Source organism: Dermatophagoides farinae, chromosome 1, assembly GCF_024713945.1.
Source record: "Dermatophagoides farinae isolate YC_2012a chromosome 1, ASM2471394v1, whole genome shotgun sequence".
Lineage (NCBI taxonomy): Eukaryota > Metazoa > Arthropoda > Arachnida > Sarcoptiformes > Pyroglyphidae > Dermatophagoides > Dermatophagoides farinae.
Window position 1 is genome coordinate 6,377,452 of NC_134677.1, and position 18,150 is coordinate 6,395,601.

The 18,150-nt window shown below is 32.0% G+C and overlaps 8 protein-coding genes across 13 annotated transcripts; 3 read left to right on the forward strand and 5 right to left on the reverse strand.

Moving 5' to 3' along the window:
• The first annotated feature begins 2 nt into the window (after positions 1-2).
• mio (GATOR complex protein mio) lies at positions 3-3,583 on the forward strand. The gene is made up of 9 exons (XM_047054961.2): positions 3-374; positions 446-673; positions 728-1,054; positions 1,115-1,343; positions 1,394-1,656; positions 1,707-1,969; positions 2,026-2,566; positions 2,629-2,694; positions 2,757-3,583. Exons 1-9 carry the CDS (start codon positions 141-143, stop codon positions 3,507-3,509), a joined length of 2,904 nt encoding a protein of 967 aa, XP_046910917.1. The 5' UTR covers positions 3-140; the 3' UTR covers positions 3,510-3,583.
• Positions 3,584-3,669: 86 nt separating this feature from the next.
• LOC142597484 (uncharacterized) lies at positions 3,670-5,018 on the forward strand. The gene is made up of 2 exons (XM_075730516.1): positions 3,670-3,969; positions 4,035-5,018. Exons 1-2 carry the CDS (start codon positions 3,939-3,941, stop codon positions 4,946-4,948), a joined length of 945 nt encoding a protein of 314 aa, XP_075586631.1. The 5' UTR covers positions 3,670-3,938; the 3' UTR covers positions 4,949-5,018.
• An 800-nt stretch (positions 5,019-5,818) lies between these two features.
• On the forward strand, positions 5,819-6,166 carry LOC124491787 (E3 ubiquitin-protein ligase RNF180). Its single transcript, XM_047054486.1, has one exon. It carries the CDS (start codon positions 5,819-5,821, stop codon positions 6,164-6,166), a length of 348 nt encoding a protein of 115 aa, XP_046910442.1.
• LOC124492154 (arf-GAP with coiled-coil, ANK repeat and PH domain-containing protein 2) lies at positions 6,159-10,110 on the reverse strand. 3 transcript variants are annotated; one of them, XM_047054963.2, is made up of 10 exons: positions 9,762-10,110; positions 9,612-9,690; positions 9,052-9,148; positions 8,936-8,993; positions 8,816-8,874; positions 8,351-8,753; positions 8,203-8,298; positions 6,642-8,149; positions 6,474-6,584; positions 6,159-6,409 (listed from the first exon to the last, which is right to left on the reverse strand). In XM_047054963.2, the coding sequence occupies exons 3-10, from the start codon at positions 9,102-9,104 to the stop codon at positions 6,262-6,264; spliced, it is 2,436 nt and encodes an 811-aa protein (XP_046910919.1). In that variant the 5' UTR covers positions 9,105-9,148; positions 9,612-9,690; positions 9,762-10,110; the 3' UTR covers positions 6,159-6,261. The 3 variants fall into 3 exon arrangements, with proteins under 3 accessions (XP_046910919.1, XP_046910918.1, XP_075586601.1); XM_047054962.2 differs by having other exon boundaries at positions 9,052-9,421; XM_075730486.1 differs by having other exon boundaries at positions 9,052-9,486.
• A 124-nt stretch (positions 10,111-10,234) lies between these two features.
• eEF5 (eukaryotic translation elongation factor 5) lies at positions 10,235-11,587 on the reverse strand. 3 transcript variants are annotated; one of them, XM_075730537.1, is made up of 4 exons: positions 11,312-11,587; positions 10,889-11,241; positions 10,695-10,826; positions 10,235-10,587 (listed from the first exon to the last, which is right to left on the reverse strand). In XM_075730537.1, the coding sequence occupies exons 2-4, from the start codon at positions 11,156-11,158 to the stop codon at positions 10,525-10,527; spliced, it is 465 nt and encodes a 154-aa protein (XP_075586652.1). In that variant the 5' UTR covers positions 11,159-11,241; positions 11,312-11,587; the 3' UTR covers positions 10,235-10,524. The 3 variants fall into 3 exon arrangements, with proteins under 3 accessions (XP_075586652.1, XP_046910925.1, XP_046910924.1); XM_047054969.2 differs by having other exon boundaries at positions 10,689-10,826; positions 10,889-11,222; positions 11,312-11,583; XM_047054968.2 differs by having other exon boundaries at positions 10,689-10,826; positions 11,312-11,581.
• A 596-nt stretch (positions 11,588-12,183) lies between these two features.
• LOC124492160 (cytidine deaminase) lies at positions 12,184-12,917 on the reverse strand. Its single transcript, XM_047054970.2, has 3 exons — positions 12,691-12,917; positions 12,458-12,627; positions 12,184-12,384 (listed from the first exon to the last, which is right to left on the reverse strand). Exons 1-3 carry the CDS (start codon positions 12,824-12,826, stop codon positions 12,238-12,240), a joined length of 453 nt encoding a protein of 150 aa, XP_046910926.1. The 5' UTR covers positions 12,827-12,917; the 3' UTR covers positions 12,184-12,237.
• A 100-nt stretch (positions 12,918-13,017) lies between these two features.
• Positions 13,018-15,754, reverse strand: Med (Smad/Smad4 homolog Medea). 2 transcript variants are annotated; one of them, XM_047054965.2, is made up of 5 exons: positions 14,803-15,754; positions 14,572-14,727; positions 13,776-14,507; positions 13,455-13,718; positions 13,018-13,392 (listed from the first exon to the last, which is right to left on the reverse strand). In XM_047054965.2, exons 1-5 carry the CDS (start codon positions 15,428-15,430, stop codon positions 13,178-13,180), a joined length of 1,995 nt encoding a protein of 664 aa, XP_046910921.1. In that variant the 5' UTR covers positions 15,431-15,754; the 3' UTR covers positions 13,018-13,177. The 2 variants fall into 2 exon arrangements, with proteins under 2 accessions (XP_046910921.1, XP_075586612.1); XM_075730497.1 differs by having other exon boundaries at positions 14,572-15,538.
• A 145-nt stretch (positions 15,755-15,899) lies between these two features.
• Positions 15,900-18,149, reverse strand: Tpst (tyrosylprotein sulfotransferase). Its single transcript, XM_047054967.2, has 4 exons — positions 17,414-18,149; positions 16,830-17,339; positions 16,598-16,773; positions 15,900-16,537 (listed from the first exon to the last, which is right to left on the reverse strand). The coding sequence occupies exons 1-4, from the start codon at positions 17,552-17,554 to the stop codon at positions 16,168-16,170; spliced, it is 1,197 nt and encodes a 398-aa protein (XP_046910923.1). The 5' UTR covers positions 17,555-18,149; the 3' UTR covers positions 15,900-16,167.
• Between the last annotated feature and the right edge of the window lies 1 nt (position 18,150).

Below are 18,150 nucleotides of genomic sequence, written 5' to 3' on the forward strand. Positions count from 1 at the left end.
TTCATACACGTACATTGTGAATGATGTAATGTTTGGTCACTTTTTTGTTTTGACAAAAGACATGTGTTTTACAGCATAATGTATCAATCTAGTTTTTAACAAAAAAACAATTTAATAATTGTTAGTCATTTAACTACAAAATGGCGATATTAGCAGAAGATTCAAAAATCATGTCCATGGCCAATACCGATCTAATATGGTCACTATATCCCGACAGATTTGTTACATTCGGCAATGAATTAAAATTATATGTTGTGGACACATTCACTGAATTACCTCAAATGTTTGGCGGAATTAAATTATCTGAATTAAGTTTTTCACAAATTCTCACTTCTAAATCTGAATTCCGTTCCGAATTTGCCTTCCGAATTAAGGTTGGTTTTAGCTCATTATCAGATTATTTCGTTTCATTTTATATTTATTCTGATAAATGTATGTAATATAGTCAATGGCATGCAATAATCGATTACTCAAACATGGTGCCGATGTTTTATATGCTTTGGGATATCAAAACGGCAAAATCGTTTTGAATTCATTCGATTCAAGCTCTAATTCGACTGGAAAAGAATCGGATGCAGGATACCATCATTCAAATGTAGTAGGAAAAGAATTCATACAAGAATATCCTCGTTCATGTAATGCTTTGGATTTTTGTCAAATCGACAATAACCTGGTGAATGATAATTTGTTGTTGTAATGAATTTTAACTCATTTGCTTTTTTTTTAGTTGGCCTCTGGTTTTGAACGTAATAAAAATGATTATTCTGTAATGATCTGGGATATCGCTCACACTGGAATCAATTACAATCAAGCTGCCCAAAGTGCAACTATATCTGGAACAACCAAACCGTTATACCAATCTGCTCTTAATGATCAAGTTCATTCTCTCAGATGGTTTCGAAACCGTTCTCTTATTTGCGGCATGAACAACAAACATATTAAATTGATAGATGCCAAAGAATCGTCTAATCAAGGCCATTGCGCCTCTACCAAAGGAGTTTACGGTATAACCCCAGATACTCATTCTGACTATCGTTTTGCTTCGTTTTTCGAAGTAAGTAAACTCAATCATTCATATGAGTCTTCAAATACATTTTATAATCATTCTTTATAGAATTATATTTATGTTTGGGATTTGCGATTTTTCGAAAGTCCTCTTGTCACAATAGGACCTGAACCTTCAAGTTTTGTCAAATTGGAATGGTGTCCTACCCGTTCCAATATATTGGCTGCATTATTGAAAGACACTAACAGTATAAGATTGTATGACCACAAACAATATACAAATTTCAATGAACTTCCCGAACCATCTATTTTAAAACGCGATATTACTCCGTTCGAAGGTAACACTTTCAACGAATTTTTTAATCTAAGATTCTTATATTTTTTTCAGTGAACAATTCTCAAATCTTATCGTCTTTTTCTTGGCATCCAACTAACGAGTTTCAGATGACAGTCATCACTTCTAATGGCGTGATCAGAGATTTCAAAGTAGTCGATCGAATCACGCTTAATTGGTCACCTATCTCCGAGATAATTTGGACTCATGGCAAAAAAATATTACAATGCATCGATTCAAGAGATTCAATTTATAAGGAGATTGATGACATTGCTGTTCGTATGCGTAAATTAGCTATCGACGGTTATGGCCTTTCGGTATATTTTTTTAGACTGCTTTAATCCTGATTTTAACCATTTTTCCATAGGTTGATAAATTATGGCAAATGTTTTGCAAAGATAGTCCCCTTTATTTTGTTTGGAAATGGATTTTCATGCATCTAAACAGAAATGATCAGAAAAACCAACCTATGAAATCGAGCAATGACGAAATTACATACGATATTTTTTCCGTTCGTAATACAGAGCGATTCTTTGGAATTATGGGCATTCTTTTCGGAAAAGAATCTCCAAAAAAACTTTTGCATTCTAGTGAACTTATTTTTCCCACCAATTTTCCAATGGCTTTAAGGTAATGATAAAAATTATTGATTTTCATATTTTTAATTTAAGCTTTTAAACCTGAAGTAAAAAAGAAATCTACATCAGTTTTGGGAGAGCTAAAGCTCTTCAATATTGCGGCTGGAGTGATAGATATTCTCCTACCAGTTTTGCCCCATCTTTTGATTTTGATGAATTAACTATTACACCTAAATTGGATCCCAATATTCCATGTAATTATTTCATTTCGACTAACGAAAATGAACATAATTACACTCGGCTTGCAGCCATTATGGTTTTTAATGGAAGAGTCAGTGAAGCTATTGAATATTTAAACCGTGCATCAGATTTTGCCAACAAAAATTCTTGTAATAATCATAAATCTAATGATCTCCATTCTAATGGCAAACAAGCTGATAAAGCAGTTTCATTGAACGCCATAGCTTTGGCTTTATCAACATTCATCGCTAATGTTGATCGGCTAGATAAATCGAATGGAAATCTATACATTTGGGAAGATATATGCTCTAAATTGAAACCTAAACTCGATGATCCATGCATCAAAGCTATTTTCAATTTTGTCTCAGTTGATTCGAATTCGGATGCAGGAAAATACAGCGAAATTATCGTAAGTCTTCCAATAATGTTCCTGTTGTTGTATAGAAATTGACATTTTTTTTATCCTACAAGAACGATGAAAAGTTAGATATTGCTGATCGTGTGGCATTTGCATGTCTTTATTTACCTGACACAGAGGTATAAATGTTTTTGCAAATTTTTTTACGCTCATCATTTATAAATTTTATTCTATTTTTCAGTTGGTCGATTTTTTAATTCGAGTACAAAACAATTTATTTGAAAAAAATGATTTACGAGCAATTTTGTTTACTGGACTAACTGAAGATGGATTAGAATTATTTAGAAGGTACATCGAAAGCACTAGCGATGTTCAAACGATCAGTTTAATTTTATTATGGACATTACCACATTCTCTTTGTAAAATCCCAATTGTAAAAACTTGGATTGATAACTACAAGCAATTACTCGACTGTTGGCGATTGTGGAATGTTCGAGCTCAATTCGATTTAAAATGGTATGATAGTCTGAATTATTCGGAAGAACCACGACAACAAATCTATATCGTCTGTAATTATTGTCGATCGCCGATATCTACATATACTCACAATGATTCCAATACCAAATCACCAATATCACATCCACCACCAATTTCTCACCATCAATACAACAGAGCTTCTAGTGCCAATTCATCATCGAATAAATTAAGAATATGTAGCTGTTCCAGTTGTGGCAAGACATTACCACGATGTTCACTATGTCTTACACAATTGGGCACGCCAGCCGGTATTCATTGGCGTTCTGGTTTCATTCTAGAGAAAAGTAATCGCAAATTATCACCATTTTCATCTTGGTTTACTTGGTGCCAAACATGTCGACATGGTGGTCATTCTGTACATCTTCTCGAATGGTTCACGGAGAATACATTATGCCCAGTTGCTGGCTGTAAATGTAAATGCATGTGTTTAGATTCCAATGCTCGACCTATATATTAAGTACAAAAATTTTTATTTCTGTGATTATATTAATGTTTATTGACTATCAAATAAATTCAATCGTTTTTATTCAATATTGTTTTTTGAGCTTTCATTTTGAAATTCATTGTGATTATTTTTTTTTTAAATAATCCGCTTACAAGACGAGTGTGCGCAAACTGTATTATTGGCTCGTTTGTAATTTCGAGCAATGCATATTGTCTTCAAATAATGTACGTGAACGAAAATTACTGATATAATTAAAATCTACATCAAACATATTGTTTTTGCCTCTGGTTGAATTTCAATATTAATTCTTTTGTTGACAAATAGCTTGTCAAAATATTTGGCTTTTATCCATTTTTTTTATTCAGTTGTGAAATACATTTATAATATTCAGCAACCTGTTGATCATCATTGAATATAAATTTCCAATATATCGGAAAAATCATGTTTGAAGACTGTATTTCTATTAATATCGGTTAGATTTTAAATTAAAATCTTTAAATTCTCAATTTCTTTTTCAATAAACTTTTTTGTTTTTAGGACCATCGTCATTTCAGCATTCATCAACATTTGCAAATAAACTTAAGATTCGAAAATTCAGTCCTATTTTGGATGAATCAGAAAATATCTCTATCAATTATATCTCAACGCCCAAAGAAAATATCAGAAATGCTAGAATTATAAACATTGAAGATGTGACGGAGAAAATCGTGATTCAACCCTCAAGTAATAGAAGAAAATTTCATTCATTAAAAACTAATAAAAATGATTCGCAAATTACTAAACCAAGATCCAGCCGTTCGACAAAGAGATTGTTGAGAACTCTTAATAAACCATGTTCTGGTGATCATTCTCAATTTGCAACGACATTTGATTGTGATACAATCATTCTTGATTCTGCGAATAAAAAGCAGATAAAACAATTAACCTCTCCTATATGGATTCGTTGCAAAATTTGTAAAAAAAGAATTGCACGCGAAGAGGAAAAACTACAATCTCATTATCGCATTGTTCATAATTTTCTGTTCATGAAGACTAAAGATTCTGATGTCATTCTTACTCGTTTAAAAGTGAACAAAAAATATTTCCATTTTTGTTGTTTATCGTGTTGGAAAAAATTTGTCACTTTTGATCATTTTATTCAACATCGATGTAAAAATATGCAACGAAAAGCTTTTGCCGATGGTAAAAATGATTTGGATATAAAAATACGACCATCGATGGCTGATTTTGAAATTGACTACGAATGTGAAAGAGAATTTTTCCAAAATTTAGGTTTACAAAGAAAACTGGAATGCCAAACTGAATTTAAATGTGATCATATGAAGAATGAAAAATTTGTTAATTCGAAAACATGTAATGGGAAAAATTTTGTGAATTCATTATCTCAGTGTCTTTCTATGAAAAAATCCATTTGTCCGGTATCACGAACCATAACGAAGAAAAAAATGTGATTCAATTTGCTCATTTTTTCAATATTCACTCGATAATATTGCTTAATTAAAATTACTTAATTAAATTTGATATACTTAGTTCAAAAAAATTGAATAAGAATTTTAGATTGATTCATAAATGTAATAATAATATAAATATGATTCGAAATTTTATACTATTGTATACAACTTTCAGCATATAAACCGGTCTTTTTCGTTTGACCTATGTTGTATGTTGTCTTATTTTGTTTGGTTGAGTAGACAATAAATTCACTGTTATTATTTTCAATCTTCAAAAATCTTTCTAATCGAAATCGAAACTTTATTTTCCAACAAGTAAATCTGTCCTTCGAATAATATTTATCATTTGTTTTAATTGTCTTTGATCCATCGTAGAACATGTCTGGTTTCAAACAATTTATTCGGGACGGTGTCAAAGCTTATCATGTATGGCCGGTAGCGTTTCTTGCTTTTTTGGTCGGTCCCAGTTTGGCCATTTATCAATCATACCATCAAATAAGCGGACCGGATGTTCGGGTATTGAAAAATTTCGAAACACAACAAGCATACGAGAAAAAGCAATTCAAATATCTTTCATCTATCGATCACCAGAATTATGAACATCCTCGCCCGAAATTCTAAATTGCTAACAATTCCTCTAATTAATTATTGAGAAAAGATCATAGGCTTTTCAATTGTGGTAACAAATCGTACACAATTTGTATAACCGTGTTTAACAATGTGACTGGTCGATTGATGAATAAATAAAATTAGTTTTTTTCAATTTTTTTTTTGTATAATTCTTCATTGTGTATACGTTATGTTTGAATGCAACGTAGCTCAAACGCATTTTTGGTTAGAAAAAAATGTTCCTGTTTTTTAATCATTAAAATGTCCAATAATTATCGATGTCGCAAATGCAGATGTTGTTTATTTTCTAAAGAATCTACAATTACATGTCATAATGAAAAATTAATTAATGTTAGTGATGATCAACAGAATGAATGTTATGATCGATCATCGAATGTGATATTTGTGGATGATCGAAAAATCAACGAACAATGGATTCAAGAACAAATTGATGTCGGTGAATGGATCAAAGGACGATTGACTTGTCCAACCAACAATTGTAAAGCTCGTGTTGGTTGTTACAATTTTATCAATGCTGAATTCTGTCATTGTGGTAAATATCAATTACCACCCATACAGTTTAATCGAAGCAAAGTGGATGTCCCGTAAAAAAAATTCATTTTAATAATTATTATATCAAATAAATTCCATTTTATATCAAATCGTATTCAATTTTTTACAATTTATATCACAATTTTTCATCATTAATGAGGATCTTCATTCTGCTTCGACGATGATTCGGACATGATTTGGTAACGTGAGAAATCTCGGACAACTTCGTTGAATGTATCATCGCTTTGAGAACCGAGTTCATCGTTTCTCATTTCATCTTTCAATTTTTTCAAACGCAAGCTATGAAAAAAGTATAATAATTATTGCTTATATAAGAATTTTTAACCTCATCCAATATACATACACTGTGACAATATCGGCACAAGCTTTATCCAATGCTATCGACAAAGCATCCTCTTTTATTTGATTTTTGATCGACGGGTCGGCTCCACGTTTCAAAAGTAGGCACACTTGTCTAGAATATTGGATGAAAAAATATGAAAAAAATGAATCATAATAACAATACATTTACCCAGTGTTTGAATTTCGAGTAGCATGATGTAACGGGGTACATCCGCTATCGTCTTGAATATTACATTTGGCTCCATTCAAAAGCAAATATTCCGAAGTGGTCATCGTTCCTTTGGAAACAGCCCGAAATAATGGTGTCCGATTATGATCTTCGGGATTTTGCCAATTGATTGAAGCACCTGCTGCTAATGCGTATGCCATTGCTTTCAAATCATTTTGAGCAGATGCTTCATAAAGTAACAAGTTGAAACAATAACCGCTTAAATCAATTTGATTTGAATTTTCATAATCATTCGAATTCTGATTTGCCATAAAGTGGAGTATCTTAGACTGAAAATTACTAATATAATTAAAATCTACATCAAACATATTGTTTTTGTCTTTGGTTGAATCGATATTTATTTTTTTATTGACAAATAGTTTGTCAAGATATTTGGCTTTTATCCATCTTTCACGTTTATTACGATCACTTTTCGGACTGATTTCTTCCAGAACAACTTGAGTATTTGGTTGATTCGGTGGTACGGATAAGAGATTCTCATTTTCCCGTTGCTCACTTGACAGAGATTCGGAATTTAATTCTGTAGAATCTTCGCTTGAATTACAATCATTATGTTCAACATTCTGTAATTCCAACAATGGCCATTTCTGAAGGTATATTTTGTTGATGACAGTGTTGCCCAAACCAAGCATCACTTGAATTTGTTCCGAATCAAGATGATCCAAAGTGAGTGATCGTACCTTACTAACATGAACTCCCAATGACCGATGGACACCCGAACATTCGATGCATAAAGTAATGCCAAGATTAATACTTGCCCATACGGGATCGTTACAACCACAATCAGCACATTTATCATTACCAGCTATGAAGAAAATTTTTGTCGCATCAGATCTAGAGGAAACGTGGTTTGAAGTGGAGGATGATATGTTGGGATTCGTGTAGATAGTTGTATTGTTCGCAATGGTTTGAGTCGGATTAGACCCATTACTATTCGTGGATGTATTGGTACACACAGAATCTAACGAGGATGATTCGAGGTAAGTAGAACTATTTCTTTTATTATTAGTCAGAGTTGAATCAGATGTACGATTACTGCTATAAGCAGCATCGATACCAGCTTGTAAAGCAGCCAACCACTGTTTACAAGATTCTTCAGATTCGGCTTGAAGTATGTGGCTTTTTGTTGGGGACATAACTTCAAAACAGAATCTTCTATCGATTTCAACAGCAGGACGAGCATTACAAAGTCGAAGATCTTCTTCCATGACAACCAATTCTTTTTCATTTGACCGTTTCTGATAAACTAATTGGTGATTCTGAACTATGAACCAGCGACGATTCCATGATTTGAATGTACTCGAGGTTCGTTTAAACAGATAACCCTCGATACGAATTGTCTCACCATTACGAATTAAAGGCGGGACTGCTTCATGTTGTTGAACTAAATGATGTCGATTGTTCAAAGATTTTTCCAATTTGTTACTCTCCGAATGCAACTTTATCAGCTATAAAATAGAAAATATTTAGTGATTATTCTATTTATTATCGAATAACTCACATGACTGGCAATTTCTGAATTGAAGTCTTTCCTGTCGTCAAACGTTTCATACGCTTGATGAAAATGTGTTCCGTGGGCTGTACTTAATGCCAATAACTGTGAAATGAATGATGAAATGAATATCAATACTTAAAGAATTGGAACTTACTGAATCAAGAACAATATGTCTTCTTCTACTAACAAACAATGTTAATTGAGCAACATAGTCCAATGTTAAATGCTGAAAACAAGATTTCGTAGCTGTTAACATGTTGCATGCATCTTTCCATTCTGATTGTTTACTCTTTGGTATTTGTGAATGGCGTGTGAATACCAGATCTAGATCATCGCTACGTTTCTGAAAACGTCGTTTTAATTCTTTGATCGTGCCGATATCACTATGTAGAAAAGTGGAAAGATTTTCTTGAAATTTTTGGTTATGTTGTTCATTGAGGATATTTTCGTATTTATTTATTTCATATAATGGCTCAATAAAACGACTAATCAATTTGGATATATCGGGTTCATCATTGAAACAATGACAGAGATTAACCAATGATGAAAGAAAATTACTGGTGGAGAAATTGACAAATTGTTATCTGAAAGTTTGTCGAGAATTTTAGAAGATACTAACTGTTTAACTCGATTGTATTGTTTGCCTATTTCAATCATCGATGAACATTGTTTCAATACCTAAATTCATATCAAGTCAATTAGATTTCGAATTTGTAATCATTTAAAAGGATTCGCTTACTTCAGTAATTGTTTTTTCAAAAAGATCAATTTGTGATTCATATTTATCCAATGTGATCCTTTAATGAGAAAAAAAAAATAAATCTTAAGAGAATAAATAAAATTCTTTAAAATTACCTGAATTGTGGTGAATCACGCAACGATTCCACAGGATCGACAATCGTATCCATAGTTTTATATAAACACACAATTACTTGACTCGAAATTGAACAGGCTGACCAAATAAAATGGTGATTTACAGGAAAAACAAAGGAAAAAAATCAACTACAATTTTTGTAACGATAAGGAACAATTTCGGGGGGCTGTTTGTTTATGTTTGTCGGTCTATGCTTATATTGGACACAGAAGCATTTAATGCCAACAGTATATTTGTCAGATAATTTTATTCAGCATTGATAGTAGTGAATACATTTTTTTTCGAAATCGATGCACAAATGATTCTTTGTTAATCCAATGAATCTTATCCAAATTGGTTTCGTTTAGGGATCTGAATGGTAAATACATTCATTGAAAATATATATTTTGTTTGTAGCAATTTATTCATGCAGAAAACTAATTAACCAAATCGATCAACCGATTGAATATAGAAAACGCATATCGACCGATTGACAGGACATTGGCAACGGACAATATACAAAAAAAGCAATATGAACAATAACATAGTTAATATTAGTTACCTCTGTGATGTTGTTGATGTTCTCAAGCTAATATATTGTCTTCCGTATTGTTCGCAAAGATATACGAATAAAACCCAAGCTACAAGTGTATACATAAAGAGAAAAAAAAATTATAGCGAAAGTAGTTTTAAAATTAACATTAAACATTACTCAATAGAGTATAGAGTTAATCGTTCATATGGTCATAGCTTCGACTTGATTGTTGATGAAATTCTTTTGTTGTTCAACGATGATGACGATTTTATGTTGATGATTGTTGTTGTTTATTTATGAATACACAGTTTAATGGTAACAATCATCATCATCAAATGGTTTAAAATGGTAGCTTCACTGTATATTAAAGCTAAAAAAGCAAGATTGCGACAATGGACATTAAATTTTTTATACTTTTCTCCGTAACAAATATAGCAACATATTAACTCAAAAATAATCATCAAAGTCGATCTTAGTTCCATCTGGTATTACAGAGAATCAACAAGTATATACAAGGAAATACAATTGAATCGAGCAAGCATCTAATTTAATTTTTAATTTTAAAATTGCTTAACGATCAGAATAATAATCGAAATAGAATCATATATGGAAAAAAATGAAGAATCAAAAAATAATTTGACAAGTAAAAATTTTTATAAAAAAAAATCCATCATAGATTTAGCATTTTATTTTTTTTATAAATCATATTTTTTTCTTAATTTTTCATTTATAAAGTTTTTTCATCTCTCATTCAGATTACAATCATTTCAATGTGTATTCACACCCAACATAACATACTACAAATTGTAAGCAATGTCTGGTATGTAATGAAATAATTGTAAATAAAAAAGAATTATCTTAAATAATAAAAATTATATATCTTTCATTTCATTGGCTTTTTCTTCTTAATTTCCATCATCATCATTCATCCACATTCGATTTAGTTGGTAGTGTTCTTGCAAGCGATTATAGCCTCTTCATCGACAGCAGACATGACGGTAACCTAAGAATGGTGTGTGTTTGTGTGAAAAAAAAAATTAAAACATTAGTCACCGTTATTGAGCATGAATTGCACCAATTTCTATATCTATAAATTTGACTTACGATGACAGTGGTGTCGTCTTTGCCAAATTCTTCTCGAATCTTTTGACCAAGTTCTGCTTCTGGAAGACGAAGATCATCACGAGTATCGCCTTTATCATTCATAAGTGTTACGAATCCATCGTCACTAACATCAATAAGCTGTAAGGTGTGGAAATAAATACGTTAGTCATGGAGCTCAATAATGGAAAAAAAATTCATACTTGGAAATCATTGCGAGAAACATTTGGTACATCAATGTTATGAGTTGAGGGGCAAATATCTTCATATTTTTTATTGGTAAAAATATCTAAACCAACAAGATGTACTTTAGCATGACCATGTTTACCAGTCTTTGAGGTACTCATTTCCATGACTTTACATGGACGACCTTTGATCATGACAAAACCGTTTTTACGAAGTGATGAACATTGTACTGGATAGGTTTTTGATGCACCTGCATTAGCGGCCGAATAATCGTCACCTTCATCCATGATTTTCTATTGTTACAAATTTAAAAAAAATTGATCAAGGTCCGGAGAAAAATTGCTAACAAAACTTGATAGCGAAAACAATTCTAATTAAATGATTTTGAGATAAATATTGAAATTAAGATTCATTTTTCTTATTATAACTAGTCTACTTACCGGTAAATTTAATGATATGAATTCTGGAACTAAAATAATGCCGATAAGGGGTGAAAAAAAACAAGAAACAGAGCCAACAAGAACAATGAACAAATGAAATGAGAAGAGGTGCGCGACGGCGTGGTTCTTCTTATGGTATGTGGATGGATGGATAGCTGGCTTCTTCTGGTTGGACAATGCATACACATACACATACACATACAAAACACACACACACACAAACACAACGATCAAAATGCAAGCAAAGTTCGACAATGATTATGATATGACTTGCTGCGTGCGTGGTACCCGACGATTGATGCCGTTCATAAATGATAGATCTAAAAGAAATAGCTAAAAAAAATCAGTACACGTTGTTACACACACATACACACTCACACACATTTACAGTCATGTGAGAAGGTGTCGCCACCTCCTTAGCCGCTGAAAAAATATTGGAAAATAAAAGGAAGCCATACGTCTGGCGCCACCGTTAATTAATGTTGTTATTATAATCATCGATGAATCAAATCACTATCGATTGTTATTGATAAATTTTCATCGTTTTTTTTCACAATTCATATAACTAATAATATTATTTTTATATTATTGCTTCTTAGTCATTTGTCATCATCATCATGGAAATTAATTTTAAAATTTTTAACCCTTGAAATTTTTTTTGCTTCAAAATAAAACATTCATAAACGTTTGGGGATTTTGTTGTAGTGGCAGCATTCGGGAGCTCGTTGAACCTTTGAACCGTTCATGTGTCAGTACAGTTTCCTTTTAGTGTAGAAAATTTGCCACAGTCATAGATGACATGATTCGAAAATCTCAATTCTAATTCAATTTTAATCTAATATATTTGTAATTAATAGAATAATTATTAGAAATCCATTCGCAAGAATATTGATTCTTTATTTATGATTATATTTCAATGATTATGATTATGATGATGATGATTTTGCTATTAATTTGTAATAATCCGTAAGATTTTCAGGTCCAAACGAATGAGGCAACAAGTCATTGATAGTGTATTGTTTGTACTCATCATTATTGTGATTGGCCAGTATTACAATCAGATCTTTACCAAACTATAGATAGATACAACAAAATTATTAAATCATTTGATGCTTTGTCATTGTCGAATATTTTTTCATCATTTACCTCTACCATGAATTGGCGACAATTACCACAAGGTGCACAGATATCATTCATTAGATTCGATGTAATAGCTATTGCTCTGAATTTTCTATGGCCACTTGAAACAGCTTTTACAATGGCCGTACGTTCAGCACAGATCGAACCAAAATAAGCTGCATTCTCAACATTACATCCTGTGTGATATAAATAAATAATAATCAATCTTTAAAAAATTATATTATCGTGATCAATTTTACCTGTATAGATGGTGTCATCATGACAAAGTAATGCACATGCGACAGGAAAATGGCTATAAGGACAATAGCTATAAACTAAAGAATTACGAGCAATTTGGATTAAATTTAGGATTTCTTCTTTAGTGATCATCATCATATTTTATAGCAAAATGAAAAATCTATTCATCAAACAGTGAAATTTTTTTAGCAAAAGAAAAACGAACATCGTTTATTCATTTGCTATAGTCATTGAGCGAGCAACTAGTGGCCTAGAAATTTTTTTTTTGCATCTATTTCACATAGCATTTGCCAATCATTCATTTCATATCAAATAAAATCCATTAGATATCGAGAATGAATGTTCAAGTTTATTATTTGTCATTAAGAAATTATTATTATGAAAAGAGAGAAAAATCAATGATTTTTTTTTGTTGTTGAAAAATTTGCAAATCAGAGAAATAAAATGTTTTTATATCAATTTTTAAAATGAATTATCCATGCTTATAATTCATTCATTTGCATGAGAATCTTGAAAAGGAATTCGGTGTAATACTTCATCTAAAAGTTGTAGAGCACGATGAAGATGTATCTCAATCCAACAAGGTGTCTCTTTGATCGTTTTTCTTGGATAATCGGGGCCCCAACCTTTGACAAATGATAAGCGTAGAATACACAATCTTCTAAGATCATCAACACCGATTCCAGATGCGGATGCTGGAAAAGCTGAAAAAAACAAGTGATTTAGTGAATAAAGATAATTTCATTTGATCGATGATACAATATACCTAGATTAGTTCCTTGTACACCCACAACAGCAGCTGCTCTAGCTTTGGCAATGTTGTGTGCATCACTGGCTTGTTGTTCCATTTGACGGTAACATTGTTTAAGATCAAAAACTTTTATCAATGTTTCTGGATAAATCTTGTGAACAGCATCTCCTGGTTGTCGACCAGCCTCACGATCCAGATAGTAACTTTGTAAAAAAACAGAATGATCGGACAGACAACTTAGGTAAACGTCTCCTTCTCCTTGAAGATCAAGCTTAACACCTAATAAAATCGAATTATATTATGAATTAAATGATAATTAATCAAACATATAAATACCTTTGCCTATATGCAAACGAGCTTTTTCGCTTGGTTCAGCACGATGAACGTTGGAAAGTGCTCCCAAACAGAAACGATTGCCACCACTTGGATCAACATATCCATCAATAGTAACAGAATTAAAGTTTGAAGGAACTTTAAAAGTTTCTCCAACGTGTTGATCAAGCTCAAAATAAGCGATCGAACACCAATATTCTGGCAATGGCTGATTTGATAACGGCATATTTTGAGAGATGTTACTTGTTGCATTACGTGGTATTATTTGCGAATTATTCATTTCTTGTGGCCAATATTCCATATGAGAGGCCATTCCAGCGACGTCTCCATTGTGTGTCGAATGTTCTTGCCCATTTGGAACATCTGAAGTACCAGAATATGACATGTTAGTGGATGGTGGAGGCATTTGGGCAGCGATTTGATTGGCATGATGACTGCCGATTGAAGGTGGAATCTTTTGATGAAGATGAGCAGTTGAGTTTGTTTGAATTGGAGAAGTATTCGCATTCTGTCCATTGTTCATCCGTTGAGATGATAAAGGTTCAATCTCTGTTTTGATCTTTATGTTGGACTGTTGGCTATAATCAGCAATATTATTGTTAGTAGGAGGTCTATCATTATAATGTGCTGATTGCGTAAAATGAGATGTTGAAGATAGATATGAATTCTTATCAGTAGATTTTCCTATTTGATTCTGTTGAGGATAATGTTGAACCACATTCGATACTGAGGGGCCTGAAAATATAATTGAAAATTTAATATATAGGCTTTGTTAGAAAATAATTAAAGGTAAATGTACCAGCAACAAGGTAATCATTGCTTATATTTGGTTGATTGTCATCTTCATTGCTAGTTAGTGTAAGACTGGATAGATCCAGTCCAGGTGATACCACGCGTTCATAATGGTAAGGATTAACGCAAACGAAATCGCATTTTAATTCGAATGCATATTGACCTATTGTACATTGAAAATTTGTTAAAATTATATATCTATTGTGTATTTTATAAAAATAAAAAGTGAAAAACTTACATGTTTTGACATGTTTTAATTCATTTTTATGTAAATCAGGCCAACGCCAAATACGAGCATAGATCACATGAGGGAAACCTTTTCGTCCAGCAACCTGTAGACGACCATCTAATGTCCTTTGGATGGTCACACATTTCGTATGTATAGAACCATTAGTTGTGATGGCCGTGATGAGAGAATCAAGTTCATCGCGTTTTTCTTTCAATTTTTTAACAAGAGATTCAATCGCTCGTTTAGCAAAACTTTCTGATTCACCACCTTGTCTATGACACATCAACGAATGTACTATTGAATGACAAGCATCCGCTGAGGTAGGCCTCGATGACGGTAATGATGATGATGGTCCAGCATTCGATGGGCCATTAGTCGATCCCGATGTGGATGAGTATGGTACATTTGTTGGAACTTGAGGAGGCGGAATTACTGGATTGACAGGGACTAAACCTTTATTCAAGATATTCATCTGAAGTGACATCTGGTTATTATTAATCTGATGACTAGCTGCCGTTGTTCCTGGATACATAACATTAGCAGAATTCATTGAATGCGGCATTTTCAATGATGGTGGGACAGGTGGTAATGGTGGACCAGCAGCCGAAGACAAATCATTACATGGATCATTCATCATTGTTTACAGAGGATGGTTGATACTTGTAATGAATGTTTTGTAATAATGAATGGTAGAGAGTACCAAGAATAGAAGACAAAATCACCCTCGAAACTCATGAGTGAAGAAGAAGCATCAAAAATAAGTACATAAAAAATGGGAAAAAATTTGTACAGTCAAAGTCACACTGCTGGAAGCATAGATCGGAATTGCCAAAAATCACGTGAATGATGACGAACAACTTTATAATGCCAATTTTTGGCATGCCAATAGTAGATGTGTATATATTAACAATTTAAGAAAATATAACGCAAGAATTGACGCAAAGATGATTAGCAGGAGCATAATGGCCATTGCAAGAAAGCAAAAGAAAAATTGCAGAAACAAACTGACTGGCTCTGGATCATCATCAAAGTGTGATCAACATAGATGACATGTCGGAATATTTTTAACCCTTTTTTAAAATATGAAATAGAGATTCTAATAATTTAAAAAATATATTACAACAATATATTATATCATTATTTATTAGGTAATTGAGGAATATTGATAAATCAACAATGTAAATAAAAAATAATAAATAGAAAAAACAATCAATTCATAATATGACGGCACCAATATCAGTGAAAAAAAATGTTTGCTGTATACAAAGACGAACCCAAAGAATCACTATTTGGGAATAGAATTTTTTTTTTTTGAAGCTAGATGTAATTGTTTTGTTTTGGCTGAGGTAATTTATTTAGCTGCCGATTCTTTTATCATCTAGAATTTGATGATTTGTTGTCTTCGTTTAAATGTTTTTGTTGTTGCTGAATCATTGATTGATGATGATGAGAAGAGCTCTTGTTTATGATATGCTGTCGGATTTCATTTCGTAATTCAACGACATGTTTTTGTACATTATCCCAATGCTGTTTGTTCTTGTCCAATTCATCCATTTTTTCTTTTACTAATGGGTCTGGTTCACCATAATTAGGTGGATTAGCGAATGGATCGTATCCCAATTTTTTCAACATAGGTGCAATCTTGTGCATATTGGCCACAACATCATCTGGTATGTGGCCAACCCATTTTGATAGAGCTTCTAAATTGATAGGTTTAATCACTTGATCAGTAGATCTTTCAAGCCTATGAAAAACAATGGTCAATTAATAAAATTTTTCCTCAATTTGTTGTATTATCACATACTTGGAAAGAGAAATATCACCCATTTCAACTAATTTTTCATGATGTAATACGGTGCTGTTCCATGGAACATCAAGAAAATCCAATATCTTATGCATCCATTTTGTGGGATTCAACACAAGTTGTTCATAGTAGACATGAAAACATTTTTCTGGTCCCAATTTGTTGCATTGTTCATACTATTAATCAGGTTAAAAGAAATTAATTCGGAAATTACCAATATCGTGTCTCTTACCATATGAGTCATGGCTGTGTTCCATTTTTTTAAACAATCTCGATAATCATTCAAATCGAAACCGGAGATCGTGACTTTACGTGATATGATGGAATGAACAACTGCTCGACCATCACGAACCATAAAAATAAATTTGGAATTTGGAAAAAGATACTGCAAATAAGTGGCTGAACGAAGTGTAAAAGGATCTTTGTTACAAAGGCGTGAAGCTGGTTTTCCATGTCGAACAATGATTTCTAAAATAAATGCCCGTATCGCTGAATCAAGAACCTCGGTAGTGATACCAGCTTCTTGTAATCGTTTCGACTCGAATGGTGCTTTCAACCACGATTGACGATTGCTGAGTATTCGTGGAATGACTCGAGTTTCTTCACCACAACGAATGTCTGGATGGGCATCCAATAAAACTCTTAATAGTGTTGTACCGCTTCGAGGCATACCACCGATAAATATCAGTGGCATATTGTGATCATAAAGATGTTTTTGTTTTCCATCGATGGAAACATACTTCTAAAGAAATGAATGAATAAATAAAATTAATTGATCGATTTCATTGACTTTTGATTTATATTTCGTGAAATTACTTCGGATGAGATCCATTCATAATCAGGTTTTGGGCTAAAAATGCAATTCGGATTTTGAAATGTATAATACAATATGAAAAAGATGATTTGACACAAGATGAATATGTACAAAGGTTGTCTTCGAATATTCGGTACGAACATTTTTTTCTTGAGTGAATAATTAAAGCATTTATCAAATTAATATATTGAATATATTTGTCGATTATAGATATTAACATAAAAAAATGATTGCAATTGAGCTGCCAATTTTTTTAAAACCAAATAAAGTTGAATTGATTTTCCATAAAAAGCAATTCATATAAGGATAGAAATTGATTATAATAATATGGAACTACATGATCATTCGAAACAATAATGAAAAATGCTCGTAACACTGTTACAAAGAAAATAAAAACGATCAATAATTGATGAATATTATTTTTGGTAGATTTATTGATAAATGTCAAACATTTTGATTCATTTTTTTTTACTGTTTTTCTTTGGTTTGAAACATCAGAAAACAAAATTCATTCAATTTATCTTTACGATTTATATAGCATCATGCTAAATAAAACAGACGCACACACACAAAAACAAAAACAACAGAAACATTTTTCACAAAAAAAAAAATCCGTTTCCATGGAAACTTTCTTGTTATATGAAATTAAATTCTTTCCACAATACATATTTTTTTTGCACGTAGAAAAATTAATTAGAATAAAATAATAAAATAAAAATATCAAACTAATAGCACCCAA

Bases quoted from the DNA above. Each gene is read 5' to 3' on its own strand.
- eEF5 (XM_047054969.2), bottom strand. From the start codon at position 11,158: ATGGATGAAGGTGACGATTATTCGGCCGCTAATGCAGGTGCATCAAAA. The intron at 10,827-10,888 runs GTATGAATTTTT...CACACCTTACAG, and splicing joins TTTCTCGCAATGATTTCCAA to CTTATTGATGTTAGTGACGA. The intron at 10,588-10,688 runs GTAAGTCAAATT...CACCATTCTTAG, and splicing joins AAGACGACACCACTGTCATC to GTTACCGTCATGTCTGCTGT.
- mio (XM_047054961.2), top strand. From the start codon at position 141: ATGGCGATATTAGCAGAAGATTCAAAAATCATGTCCATGGCCAATACC. The intron at 1,657-1,706 runs GTATATTTTTTT...ATTTTTCCATAG, and splicing joins TCGACGGTTATGGCCTTTCG to GTTGATAAATTATGGCAAAT. The intron at 2,695-2,756 runs GTATAAATGTTT...TCTATTTTTCAG, and splicing joins TTTATTTACCTGACACAGAG to TTGGTCGATTTTTTAATTCG.
- LOC124492160 (XM_047054970.2), bottom strand. From the start codon at position 12,826: ATGATGATGATCACTAAAGAAGAAATCCTAAATTTAATCCAAATTGCT. The intron at 12,628-12,690 runs GTAAAATTGATC...TATATCACACAG, and splicing joins TGATGACACCATCTATACAG to GATGTAATGTTGAGAATGCA. The intron at 12,385-12,457 runs GTAAATGATGAA...ATCTATCTATAG, and splicing joins GTCGCCAATTCATGGTAGAG to TTTGGTAAAGATCTGATTGT.
- LOC124491787 (XM_047054486.1), top strand. From the start codon at position 5,819: ATGTCCAATAATTATCGATGTCGCAAATGCAGATGTTGTTTATTTTCT.
- LOC124492154 (XM_047054963.2), bottom strand. From the start codon at position 9,104: ATGGATACGATTGTCGATCCTGTGGAATCGTTGCGTGATTCACCACAA. The intron at 8,994-9,051 runs GTAATTTTAAAG...TTCTCATTAAAG, and splicing joins CGTGATTCACCACAATTCAG to GATCACATTGGATAAATATG. The intron at 8,875-8,935 runs GTAAGCGAATCC...ATATGAATTTAG, and splicing joins TTGAAAAAACAATTACTGAA to GTATTGAAACAATGTTCATC.
- Med (XM_075730497.1), bottom strand. From the start codon at position 15,430: ATGATGAATGATCCATGTAATGATTTGTCTTCGGCTGCTGGTCCACCA. The intron at 14,508-14,571 runs GTACATTTACCT...TTATATTTTCAG, and splicing joins CAATGATTACCTTGTTGCTG to GCCCCTCAGTATCGAATGTG. The intron at 13,393-13,454 runs GTATATTGTATC...TGTTTTTTTCAG, and splicing joins TGTACAAGGAACTAATCTAG to CTTTTCCAGCATCCGCATCT.
- Tpst (XM_047054967.2), bottom strand. From the start codon at position 17,554: ATGTTCGTACCGAATATTCGAAGACAACCTTTGTACATATTCATCTTG. The intron at 17,340-17,413 runs GTAATTTCACGA...TCATTTCTTTAG, and splicing joins ATGAATGGATCTCATCCGAA to AAGTATGTTTCCATCGATGG. The intron at 16,774-16,829 runs GTAAGAGACACG...CCTGATTAATAG, and splicing joins ACACAGCCATGACTCATATG to TATGAACAATGCAACAAATT.
- LOC142597484 (XM_075730516.1), top strand. From the start codon at position 3,939: ATGTTTGAAGACTGTATTTCTATTAATATCG. The intron at 3,970-4,034 runs GTTAGATTTTAA...TTTTGTTTTTAG, and splicing joins CTGTATTTCTATTAATATCG to GACCATCGTCATTTCAGCAT.